Source organism: Vanellus vanellus (assembly GCF_965231255.1).
Source record: "Vanellus vanellus genome assembly, chromosome: 4".
In the NCBI taxonomy this organism is placed as follows: domain Eukaryota; kingdom Metazoa; phylum Chordata; class Aves; order Charadriiformes; family Charadriidae; genus Vanellus; species Vanellus vanellus.
The window spans coordinates 27,433,007-27,446,119 of NC_138909.1; the positions used below are offsets into that span (position 1 = coordinate 27,433,007).

Consider the following 13,113-nt stretch of genomic DNA (forward strand, 5'->3'; position numbering starts at 1 on the left):
ACACCTACAAGTTACTTGCAAGCAAGAATCCTCCAAGGTTACAAGAAATGTCATTCAGTCATTTCCAAAAAGTATTTGTCATTATTTAAGCTCAGTTATAATGTTTCTTTACCCAGAAAATGCTAATAGCCTCTCATTCATTAATCCTTTTGGTATTAGATGATGTCCTTCACTCGTTTGGTAAATTAAATGTACTGCTTTTACCAAAATAATAATATTTGCTCAAGAATTAACAGATGTTTTGGACCATTCTCCCACAATTAATATTTGACAAACTGACAGTAATAGCTTATAGACAGAGAAGCCCAGCAAGTTTTAATACTGAATTGCAAACTATGCTGTCAATTCATTTATGGAATGCAACAGTCGACAAAAACATCTTCTCTTCACAGAAGTGTAAATGGATCCTTCTCACTGACTATGAAAGCCTATGTGGCTGGTGTTTTTCTGAAAAGAAAGTAACAAAAGAAGCTGGAAACAAAAGAAAGATGGATTTTAAAAGTGCAGTATTTCTTTGTTTGATCTTTTTGCACGTTGTATCATTTCTTCAAAGCTATTATATTGAATGGACATGGAGCTAAGGTGAGACCAAACCTTCCCTCCATAGATGGTTTTGCAGCATTTTCAGGATACAGAAAGGTAAAACTTTGCATTAGACTTGTAAAAATTAAGAACAGCTCCATTTTTGCCAACTGCTCTCCCATGCACACACGTTTACCTAAAGAACAGTTAGAAGAGACATATTACTGGCTTTATACTGCTGATCCATTTGTTAACACACATGCAATTCCTGTGCTATCATAGTCCAAACACAGAAAGGCTCAAGCTACTATTAAGCTATGGACTCTAGAGCCTTGGTCTCCCATAGTTCAGTCTAAGCCTTGCTCAGCTGTACTGCTTCATATTAACAGCATATACATCCACAGGAAAAGTATTATCAAAGGACAATTCATCATTTCTCATTTCTGCCTGGGCACTGGAGACTTTAGGGACCCAATCCATTTTGCAAGCCACCAACTGTAATAATAAAACAAGTTCTGTAGTTGGTCCTACACACAACTTTCACATGTCACGTCTCCAAGGCCCTACATTTGAGACACCACCCCCACCCCCACCCAGCTTCTGACTGCATGAGGATATCTTACCCATTCCAAAAGGAATGAATGTCTCTTTCTTAATTAGCTGGCCATTTTCATCCAAAAATCTTGATGGTTGAAATTCATCTGGTTTATCCCAAATGTTAGGATCTCTGTGTACTGACCACAAGTTGGGCACAATCACGCTGCCCTTCGGAATTGTATATCCCTGCAGCACTTAAACAAAAGCACAGAGATGGAAGATCTGACAAGTTGCTAGAAGTAAACATGGGAGACATTAAAAAGACAACTAGAAGATGTCACAAAAATGATACGGATCCCTAGCTGTGGGCTGTAAATGTAGCAGGAGCTTAAGGCAAAGGTGGTCTCTGCTAGCCTGCCTGGGTCAGAATCACACAGGCCAGAGCAGGTGGAAAGACATCAAGTTACACCAACAGCTCCCTGCAAGGAAAAGGCAGCAGCAATCATTAGAAATGCACTCTGCTGTATGGAAGTGCTGTGACGCAGTTTCCTCCTGTTCCTGTGCTGTCACAGAGCCCCAGCTTAGCAGAGGTGGAGGTAAGGAAGAGGGATGGGTTTTGAACTGTTATCACAAAAGGGTTTTGAAGAGACTAGTCTCATTTCAGCTTGTTGCACCTCTCTGTCCTGCAAGCCAAAACTTTTAAAAAAGCAGATCAATTCACTACTGGGTTTGCAGGCCAAGTATTGCTGCCTCCCACTCACTTTAGCCAGTTCTCAGCTATGTTTATGAAAACATACAGTCAACAAGAGAACTTGGAAAAGGATATTTATTACTGTTTTCTGTAGGTGCAGCAATGATAGAAGCCTTTCAAGCTTTAGCAGACCAACTGCTCCAAATTGATGTTTTCAGACCTTTGTGTCAGATGGACAAAACCAACTCTGCTTGTTTCAGGTGCAAAGGTGGAATCTCAGCTGCCAACTGCCACTAAGCACATCAGTCAACACAAGCTGACCCCCAGAAAAGAAATCACTCTTCTGGATGTTAGGTCAGAAATACTGCTTAAATAGAGGAGTAATAGAGTAAGCCCATCTACTCTCTATAAATGAGATTTTACATACTTAGATTACATGTCTAACATGAGGTCTTTGTAAATTCTCAGTAGATGTCCCATCAGATCTTCATCCACAAAGAAATGCTGTATTAACAAGTCTCTACAAACGCTTACCAGCAGTTTCTGAGGCCATTCGGGGAATAGAAAGGGGAACAACCGCAGTCATCCTCTGCACTTCCATAATGGTTGCCTCTGTGAAGGGCATTTGAGCCTTGTGGGTAAGAGAGGGAACTTTGTCACGTCCTAGAACTGCTTCAATTTCTGCATGAACCTTCTCTATTCAAAGGGAGTGAAAAAAAAAAATTTAAAAAAGATGCACAATATGTGAGAAGACATCATCTCAATTCATCTGCCTATGATTCATCGTTTACATAGATTTGTCAAAAATGACTGCAAGACATTTGATCCCTAGCTGAAATAACTATGCCAACATAAGCCTTAAGAACTCAGTTAAGAACAAAACAACTAAGCACAGTCTTGACAACTGTCAAGAGTAAAGCTACTGAGATGACAGACGTCGCTAGCACTTCTGTATTGGAAAAGTACAGGAAAGTTCTGTTCCAGTTTCAAATGTATTCATAATCTTAGTTAAGAGTTTAACTATACAGTAATTTGAATGGTGAAAACATCAAGCTTCTGGCCTGCATTAAAAAAAAAAAAAATGAACAGAAAGAGATCCAGTTCTCAGAACTGGGAAATGAGGTGAAGAGATGGGAAAGCTTTTCATGCAGCTGATTTAGATACTTCATTCTGGAGCAGGAATTATGGTGCTGTTACTGCAAGCACTGAAGCCATTTAACTTGTTCTTTTTGTTGCCTACTTTCTATTTACGGAACCTAAAGTCAGCTATTTCCCAGTTCCCCCAAAAGGCAGCAGCTGATGCTCCTTCCCCCACACAGCCCTTCTGCAAAGGAAAAACAGAAGTTAACGAGCTTATCTCCCCTCTCATACACGTGAGGCACAAAGTGTCAAAATACTTGTTTGCCCCTTTCATCTCACTAAAGGCTCAGCATACAAATAATTCTCTTCATAGAGGTTTCCAAGACACAAGATTTACTTCACCCACGTACAGGATGATGCACCTTTTCTTCCAGGTAACTTGGAATCTGGGCACACAGCAAAAGACACTCTTGAAAGAGGAGACATCAAAATTAACCTTTACTCAAAAATAATAAAAGTCAGTTTTCTTTTTTTACCCCTGATATCCTGAATATTCTGTTGTTGTCCTGCTTGCCTTTTCCAAGATTCAGAATCCAGGCTGCTAATACTTTGAGTTTTTGCCTTTTTCCTCTCTTTAGCACTGATAAGCACTAAATAAAAGCTCAGTGCAAAAAAAGTTTCTCTGTTTTCAGAGCATTCAGAAATAATTTACAAACTGTATTCAACGAACAGTTGCTGCCACCTACTGGGTTTGCCAGGAAAACAAGTTCTCAAATGAGGAACACAGTAAAAAAATACCTGGACAGCGAGAGATTTGCTAATGCTGGGGCTCTCAAGTACCTGCTTTGTGCAGTTTTCCTACTTTATTTAATGACGTATTATAGCTCTGTATTCAGGTATGCACATCCACAGTAAATTAAACAAGTAAAGTTTTCAATATTAAAAAAATTAAAAAATAAGTAGACTGTCTCATGCCAAATGTCACACCAGCATTTTATCCTGAACAACACTTCTTTGGAGCTTGCAAAGCTGTGGAACGATACAGAAAGTGGTCAAACTGCTGCTCACATAACCAACTGCAAAAACATAGACTTCAAGAGTTCTCTGCTAATAGCATGTTATTTGAACTGCTCCATTACATTTCATATATTTAAAAATGTCACAGATCTTCAGAAGTCAAAGGCCAAAACCAAGTCAAGGAACAGACCAAACCAAATACTCCCCACAGCCTCCCTATAGTGCACGCACACACACCCTTCTCTTTTTCCATGTAAAAAGCAAAACTGCCTTCCATAGACAAATACATTCTTTCTTATTTTTTAACCCTGATAGTCTTCTACATCTACAACATTTGCTAGTGCTGAAAGTTATGCAATGCAGATATTTCCTTTAGGGGAGAAAAGAAACATGTCATCAGGGAAAAAAAAAAAAAAAAAAAAAAAAAAAGGAGGCCCATACATGACTCCCAGGCAATCAGGATACATAAGAAATGGGATACTAGAAGTAAGAGAATCACATTACATAGCTAAGTGATACACTCTGGACTCCTGATCTTATTTATATTGTTTGACAACAGCCACAGTGTAAGGAAAGAAGAAATCAGAGAGAGGCAATAAAACTGTTAGAGAGATCAGCAGAAGAGAGAAAACTGACTAGCACATACACGTACAGTACCAGGTAGTAGGAAAAGGGGTTAAAAAAAAAAAACAAACACAAAACTCTTTTAGATCTCATTTGTGTAATTTAGAACATATCTCATTCATCTGTGTATCAAGGCAAGCAGTGATCATACACAACCAATAAAATCAGAATAAGCCTATGCAATAGAATTTTATCTTGCATTTGTCCCCAGTGGGCTCTCTCTCCCTTATACTGAACTGATTCCCTATTTTGCAATCTTTGTTCAACAATTTCATTGACTTTGTGCAATAAACTATGATCTTGACCTATTTAAAGAGATTATTCCAGACAGATAGGTGCCGTAAACAAGCATCTATTTGCTTATTTGCAAAGCAGCTGCAGCACATGAAAACCTCAAAATCTCAAATACTTGATAAAAGTATTCCAGGATTATATTGTTCTTATCTAACTTGAGGTTTACCCTTCTTCACTCCAGGTTAGCAACAAGTCTGGGCAAAGCAGTGGTCTCTTGGGGAAATGTTTCACTACTAGAAACTGAGGTAGAATTACCGAAGTAGAATCTGTCCATCCTGCCAAGGTTTCCAGTCCCCATATACTTGACAATCTTTCTAGTGGAAATCAGTTGCTATACAAGACTTTAGGAGAAGCTGCTGATAAATTAGTAAATCAATTGCTTTATTCTTCTTAAATTCAACCATCCAAATTTACTAAATAGTACTAATGAAAACGCTGTCTTTGCAACCACATGTACTGTAACAAGACTCAGCAGAGAAAAATATTTAACCAAAATGAATTTTAAGTCTTTGGCATTGGAAATTTATCCTAAGAAGTCCCAAAATGCAACTCTATCATAAAGTACTACTTTAATATTGTAACCTCCCCAGCACCACTGGTATTTTTTATATCCACAAAAATCTACAAGTCATTTTCTAGAACTGTCACAAACAGTAACGAGATCATAGCACCATCAAATAATGTGGGTTGCAAGGAACCTCTGGAGGTCATCTGATCTAAACCTTTACACAAAGCAAAGTCATCTTCCAAGTTAGATCAAACTCTGAGGGTAGATCAGACTACTCGGGGTCATACCTCACTGAGTTCTGAATACTTCTAAAGTCAGAGATTCTGTGAACTCTCTGGGCAATCTGTTGCAATCCTTGCGGTCTTCACAGGGAATTTTTTTTTCTTGGTACCTGGTCAGAATTTTCTTCTTGTAGACTGTCTCTGCTGCTTCTCTTCCCTCCACTGCACACCTCAGAGGAGACTGCCTCCATTTTTTTAGCATCTTCCGATCAGGTAGTTGTACACAGCGTAAGGTCTTCCCTCAGTCATCTTTCCCTAACGCTGAACAAGCCCAGTTCCTTCTGCCTCTCCCCTCGGGCCAGAGGAAAAGGCCTTGCAATGACATTGACCAGCTGGTGCTGTGGACTTGTGTAAGTCCAATTTGCTTAAGCTGTCTCTAATTTGATCTTCCTCTACAGTGTTTGCTTCCCCAGGTCCCGCCACTAGGCTCAAGAACCTCCCTGCTCAGGGAAGCATAAAAGCAGACCTTACCACTAGGTATCTCATATATCTTATACCCTACTATAGGCCTGGAATGCCACAATTGCCAAAGCTTTTGAAACATGCTAAAGTTCCCTGGAATTGCTTGGGATAGATAAAGTTGCCCCAAAATAGAAGAAATGCATAGACTAAAAGGCCATTTAGATAGTTTAATATATAGCACTAACCTAGAGATCATGATAGCAGAGCAGGATAGAAGATGTCTGATTACATATTAACTTTTCAAATTACACGTACACACATACTATTTGTGCTCCTAATGACTTCTCTGCTGTCACTGTTTGCTTCTGTTTCTAAACATTCACCTAGAGCTTTACAGTTTGGAATAAAACACCTAGAATAAAAACAGTCTTACCTTGTACTTCTGGGTAGAGAGACATGTAGAGCAGGCACCACAGTAATGTGTTGGAAGTAGTGTCTGTGCCTGCGATGAAGAGGTCACCAATGATAAAAAATAGGTAGTCTTCATTAAAACTGCTCTCCTTGTTGTTCTTTTCTTCTTCTGCATGGATGAAGTACATATCAATGAAGTCCCTGGGATTTGCTGCATCCAGTGTATCCCTGTGCTGTGCAATTATTTTCTTTAGAAAAGCAGTCATGTCTAATTCTGTTTTCCTAAGTTCCCGGAAAGGCCCGAAGGGAAGGTAGTACAGCCAAGGGCAGATATTGACCAGGATCATATAGCTGTTCACGCTTAGCTCTAGTGCACGGGCCATGTTCTTCAGCATCGTCTTGAACTCAACATCTTCGTAGTTAAAACGCCTGCCAAAGGCCATGGAACAGATAACATTGGACACTGCGTTGCGAATGATCGGAAAAGGATTAAATGAATCCTTTCCATGCTTCAGCATTTCCTCCTTTATAAACTGCAGCTCCTCAATGATTTTAGGCTCTAAGCTGTGTCTTCCTACTCCAAAATGACGTAGTGTTGAGAGAGAGAATTTCCTCTGTTGCTTCCAGACAGGGCCATAGGGTGCAAAAATAACACCTGGAAGAGAAAGGGAGAGTCTGAAACCAAAATGCTCTCTTTCCAAGAAGAAATAGTTAGACAGGCCTGCAACCTGAGAGCCAGAAGAGCAGGAAACAATCCACAACAAATCTATCCCAAGCACTGGGCTAGGAGCTAAAGGAAGAACACAAGGTTCTTTATAATAGCTTAGGGAAATCCTGTCCCTCCTTTTCCCAATCAGCGAAATGAATATAACAGTTACATCAATATTAGTCTTTGCAAGACACTAATAGATGGAGAAAAGGTACTGTAGATGCATTATTACAAACGACAAAAATTTTGTAGGAACGGTTACTCTGGGACATATGTTAACTATAGCCTTTTCTCCTCAATGTCCTGAGACACAAATTCCTTCAGCGAGGCAGAACAGAAGATATTAAAACACAAACTGGTTTGTGTTTCTTTTCCCCTTCATGTTATACAAGCTTCTCACTACTGTTTGTATGTGTACATATTTCTATTACAAGCAAGGTTTTTCTTTAACTCATAATCAAAATACAGGATACACATGCTGCAAATAAATGGGGAAGGTGAAGACAGGTTCAGAGCCACTTGGCAAAAACCTGCTTGATTTGCATCTCAACAGTTTTGATGCCTCTAGGCACATGTTCTACATGATTGTGTCATTATGAAACACAATTTAAATTAAATTGCTTAGCTTCAAGTATAAGTATTGCTCACTTATGAAGAGAAACATCTCTTTTGTTGAATTAACAGACCACACCAAAGACACCAGGGCGTAACAAAATACACAACCTGCTATTTCTAATGTACTCCGTGGTTAACATGAGAAAGCTTAAAGTCATCAAAACACAGGCTAGTTCTGCTTTTGTTCTTCTAGTAAAGTGACACCACATGTGTTTTCTTCTGGAAATAAAAAGTGACTTTATAAAAGCAACATCAATTCCTCTGTCAATGTTAAATTTGAAAGAAAAAGAAATGGCCATGAGAAATTAGCAATAGAAAGATGCACCATGTTTCAATCCTTAAAATTATCTACATTCCTGTTACAACTTAATGTTCATGGCCCCTAATGCAAAATGGAGAATAAACAAGCAAGAAGTCTATAGCTAGAAACAGAAATCTGTAGACATGTAAACAAGATAATTGTACTCAGAAGGGTCTGCAATCCCAAAGGTATAAATAGTTCAGTGTAACATAAAGCTGGTAATCTTTCTAGCCAGATTTTCTGATTACATTATCTACTCATAGTAGTGATGACACACCAAAGAATACAAATGCATGACCTAGCTTCAGAAGCCCTAAACAAAATAAGCAGAATGTTATGAAGAGTCAGAACAAGCTGAGAATCAGCTGAACTTCATCTCTGCATGAAGACATTCATTAGGAAATCTATTCAAATGTCTACTCCCTGACACTTCAAAAACAGAACAAAAAAACTTTTCAGATTCCCTTTCTCACATACTGTTTCCTGGTAGCATTGGTGTCCTCAAGTAAGGCAGGTGAAAAAACAGGCTAATTTGGGGCTGCATTTGGCCAAGAACCAACTTGGGTTTTCAGGGTTTGTTGCTGGGGTGGGGAAGAAACATGGATTTCTTGGAACAAAACAATGTTATCACTACTTCTATCCCACAATAAATATCTCCAAAACAGACGATACATCCATAGTCTCTTCCCCTTCCTGTCATTAGGAAAATTAGTTTTAGAATCTTAACAGACTTATTGTCTTGAATGTAAAAAAGACTCTCCTAGACACACGGGAAGGCTAATACCAACAACAAACCTCCCCACACTCAGAGTCTCTCCAGCAGTCCCACAAAGGGCATGGCTGAGCAGCATGATGTCTTCTGAAGTCCCAAACCCCCAGACTACTGCCAAATACTAATCAGTGATTTGCAAATTGGGAAAGAATAACATAGGAGACAGATTAAGGAGGAAGAAGAGCATAAAGTTAGAATAACAGAGATAAGAGAGGAAAGAAAATTGCCAACTGGATCTCTGCCAGGCAATAATAATGGAAGAGTACATCACTGTTTTCAAAGAAAACCTCTGCATGAGCTGAAAAGTCAACATACCCAGCACAGACAATTGTATTCTTAAAAAAACCCAAAACAACTACAAACAAAAAACACTCCCCCCAAAAAACTAAAGAAAATAGAATAATAAATTCTGAAGCAACAAGAACCCAGAATAACCATGACTTCACGCTCACTACAGAGGGCTAGTTTCTATGAACTGATAATGAGAACCTTTCAATACAGCCAACAAAGCAATAAACAAAGAGAAAAACAAAGTTTTTACTTGACAAATCCAAATCCTTACAAGAAGTAAGGTCTGGCAAAGGCTAACTCCCGCCTCCTGAAATTTGTCACCGAGAGCTTTAGTGTTGCTGCAATACCGGGGAACGCTGACTAACACAGAATTCACAATGTTTAATAACATTTAACTTCTGTATTGTCTGATGTCCACAGGGCAGGACTATAAAGGCAGACTACCACTCAAGCTCCATCCACTCTAGAGATCGAGTCTTTCCTACCTCTCATAGCTACAGAACACAAAAATGCTTTGCTAAACCAAAAATGGCAAAACCTACCCTTTCTCCCCAATCTAGTATTTCTCCTTCTGCAGGTCCATGTGCAGAAGCCTCTGGTTAAGAACTGACCTCTACCTTCTCCCTTAAGTTCTCACCACACTTCCCATCCAGCCAAGAAGGCCTCCCTTCTGTGCGACTCAGTTGTTGAAATGCAATATTTGCCATTCCCGATACTCCTACCTGCTGTTCTCTGAGCACAATATTTTATTTGCATCTTACATGCAATAGAGCCACACACAGCTGAGATCAGCCCTTCTTTCCTCCATAACATACCCTGAAGGTCAGATCAGAGTAAAGACAAAACTACAACAGAAAATGTAGCTTAAAAGAAAACAGCCCCGTAAGTTTACACCAGGTAGCTTGTTTACAGAACAAAGATGTAGGAATCTGAAACGAACACTTACTGACTCAAAGCGTCACAGCATTGTAGTACCCAAGTCCTGAGCAGTAGATCTGAAGTTACACAATCATCCCGCTTCTATCAATTCCTTTCCCAGTACATACGAACACAGCTATCACTGCCCTGCTATGTAGCGATGTCTCACCCATGAACTCCTGAAACTAAGCGTGGGAGGCTCGCAGACCAAAATTAAGAGGCATCCAGTCTGAGTGCTGTAATGCATCCAGCTCCTCCATGAACCACACACAAAAAGAAACATTTGTTAGTCCAGAGCTTCCATGGGCAATATCTGAAAATTGAGGTTAGAAATTTACATTGTACCTATACCACAAAAAAAAAAAAAAAAAAAAAAAAAAAAAAAAGAAAGCCCAAAGCTTTCAGAAAACATGTATCTCTCACCTCTCACCTCTTACCTCACCGGTTCTGCAGCAACTGCCTTCCCAGTAGCACAAATGCAGCACTGCAGAGGTTCGGTCTTCTCCTACAAGCCACCACTAAACCCAAGCCAGCCCACTGAGAGCAGCTGTGACTTCCAGTGGCTTTTGGAGAACCTTCTTGCACAGAGGCCAGGCAGGCTACCCATATTCACTGACTTTTCCCTTTGTGTACTCAGAATACACAACCCCCTCTCACATCTGCGGCAATTCAACTTATTGCACCAGCAAACATAAGCGATATATAACAGCTCGGTATGTTTTACGGTCAACTGTGCAACCCTCATGTAACAGCCCTTGTGCCTAAGCGCAGCTGTGGTAATCTTCCAGATAAAATTAAATGTAAAGCAACGTAATATCCTTGCCCCAGAGCAGCATAGGCAGGCACGGTCCCTGCCCTTGGCTGCAGCACGCTCCGGACAACTGGCTCGTCCTGACACTTTCGACTCTGCTGGAGCATCCAACCATGGAAGCTGCTAACTGCCCTGGCTACTCTTGTGTCACCGTGTTCAAAAAGCCCAAGAGAGAACTGACTGCAGAGAACCAGGAACGTACAAAATTCACAGCATTCAAAGAAAAAAGAAATCCACCACGAGCCTGAACATGTGGAGCCTGAACAGCACCACTAAAACTGATCTAATGTCTAACTGCCCTTCCTCTTTCCTCCCCCAATCCTTGCTAAATGTACTGCACCTAAAAATATTCATGCAGTATAACAACTACATGCAGTAAGATCTGTCTCAAACCAATATAGTTAAACCAGCCTCATTAATAATTTATTTTTTTATCCTTTAAACCAATTACAGCAATAGTACCTGATTGCTTTTTAATATACATGATCTAAGTCCCTCGCTTTCCTCTTATCTTTACTGGGATAATTCTGGTACAGTAAACAATTGAAGATAAAAAGTTTCAGGCACTTAACCAATAGATTTCCCTAGCCTCGGGGGGGAAAAAAGAAAGATAAACAAGTTTCACAATACAGTTGGCACATTAACAGGCCTCCTGGGCTAGCCCTCCTAAACTGAAAAAGGAAAAGTAGTTTTCCGCAAACACTGAGATCTGTAACGGACCTAAAGAATAAACACGAAGAAATTCTGTAATTCTGTGAAACAGCCATCACGTGTTTTAACTCCCAAAGCCCTCTTTTTTTTTTTTTTTTTTTTTTTTGGTGAAAGCTAGTAAACTCTCCTTTGACCTATTAAAAAAAAAAACAAAACCAAATATGCTTAGTAAGTTTTGACCAGCAGAGTGATGCACCCGCAAACACCTCAGCAGCAGCAGCAGCAGCTCGCACACAGGCAGCGCAGGCTCCACCGAAGCCCGCTCCTCGCCACCCTCGCCTTGCTGAGAAGCGGGGAAGCGCATAGTTACTTCATGCCTATTCGAAACGCCTTCTCCCGATACAGCTCAAACCATAAAGCACGGGTGACAGACCACCTCTTCCTTAAACCCCTGCACAGGCGCCATTCCCCTTACGGCAGGCAGGGGCCGGGGCGGTGCGCTGCGGGCGCCGCAGCACGGCCGAGCCCGCGGGGATGCTGCACCCTCCTTCCCCTACAGGCAGGGCGGGCTTCCCTCCGCACCGCCGTCTGCCGCCAGCCGGCCAAGGGGCACAGGCGAGGAGCGGTTCGGTCGGTAATTCACAGCAGTTCTTCGCAAATTTCGGTGCAGCAGCCGCGACACCCAGCAGCTCCCGCTCGTCTATTCTCGGCCAGCGCCGGCCCCGGCAGCCCGCTAGGGCTGAGGCCGCTCGCCCAAGCGGGGCCCGCCGCCCCCTCGGAGCTGGGGCTCCGCCGCCAGGCCCGGCGGCCGCCCCCCGGCCCCGGGGAGGGGGGCCTTACCCTTCTTGCGGGTGATCATGAGGACGATGGGGACGGAGGGCCGGTCGCTGAACACCTCCGCCTTCTCCACCAGCGCCTCCCGCACCGCCCCGAAGGTGTTGAGGACGATGAAGGGGCGGCTGCCCACGAAGAGGCGGAAGACGCTGCCGTACATCTTGGTGAGGCCGGTGAGGAAGACGTGAGGGGAGAAGGCGGGGGAGCCCCGGCCGCCGCCCCGCAACTCCACCGCCCACCTCCTCAGCAGCGGCGGCGGCAGCAGGGCGAAGGCGAAGTTGCCCACCAGCGGCCAGGGCGCCGGGCCCGGCGGCAGCCCCGGCAGCGCCCGCGGCCGCCGCCGCAGCAGCCAGTAGCAGCCCAGCCAGCACAGGGCCGCCAGCAGCAGCTCGGTGGCGGTGGGGGCCCGCAGCACCCACGTCCAAGCCGCCATGCCGGCCGCTGCCATCCCCTCAGGCGGCGTCGCGCCCCGCCGCGGACCCGCCACACACAAACACTCCTCCTCCTCCTCTCCACCCCCCGCCCAGAGGCTCAAGATGGCGGGGGCGGGCGGGAGGCGAGGCCTACCGGCGCCCTGACCCCGTCGCCGCCGGGGGTGTGGGCGGGTATAACGGTCCGCCCCGGGGACAGGCTCCGCTCCCCGCCGCAGCCTATAGCGGCGGCCGAACGGCTGAGACCGGGCTCAGCTCCTCGGGAGGGAAAGCGGCCCGCAGCTCACGGGGAATGGGGGGAAGATTTCACCCGCCGCCGGGCCCGCTATTTATCTGCGGAAAGGGGGAGAACTTGTTAAACGCCGCGAAATGCAAAATTTTGTTTGTTTGGGGTTTTTTTTTTTTTTTTTTGG

The 13,113-nt window shown here is 43.0% G+C and overlaps 1 protein-coding gene across 1 annotated transcript; it reads right to left on the reverse strand.

The window, feature by feature from the left end:
* Positions 1–539: 539 nt before the first annotated feature.
* Positions 540–12,708, reverse strand: CYP2U1 (cytochrome P450 family 2 subfamily U member 1; the record flags this gene model as incomplete). The annotated part of the gene is made up of 5 exons (XM_082482528.1): positions 12,276–12,708; positions 6,390–7,022; positions 2,285–2,446; positions 1,146–1,313; positions 540–718 (listed from the first exon to the last, which is right to left on the reverse strand). The coding sequence occupies exons 1-5, from the start codon at positions 12,700–12,702 to the stop codon at positions 540–542; spliced, it is 1,569 nt and encodes a 522-aa protein (XP_082338654.1). The 5' UTR covers positions 12,703–12,708.
* Between the last annotated feature and the right edge of the window lie 405 nt (positions 12,709–13,113).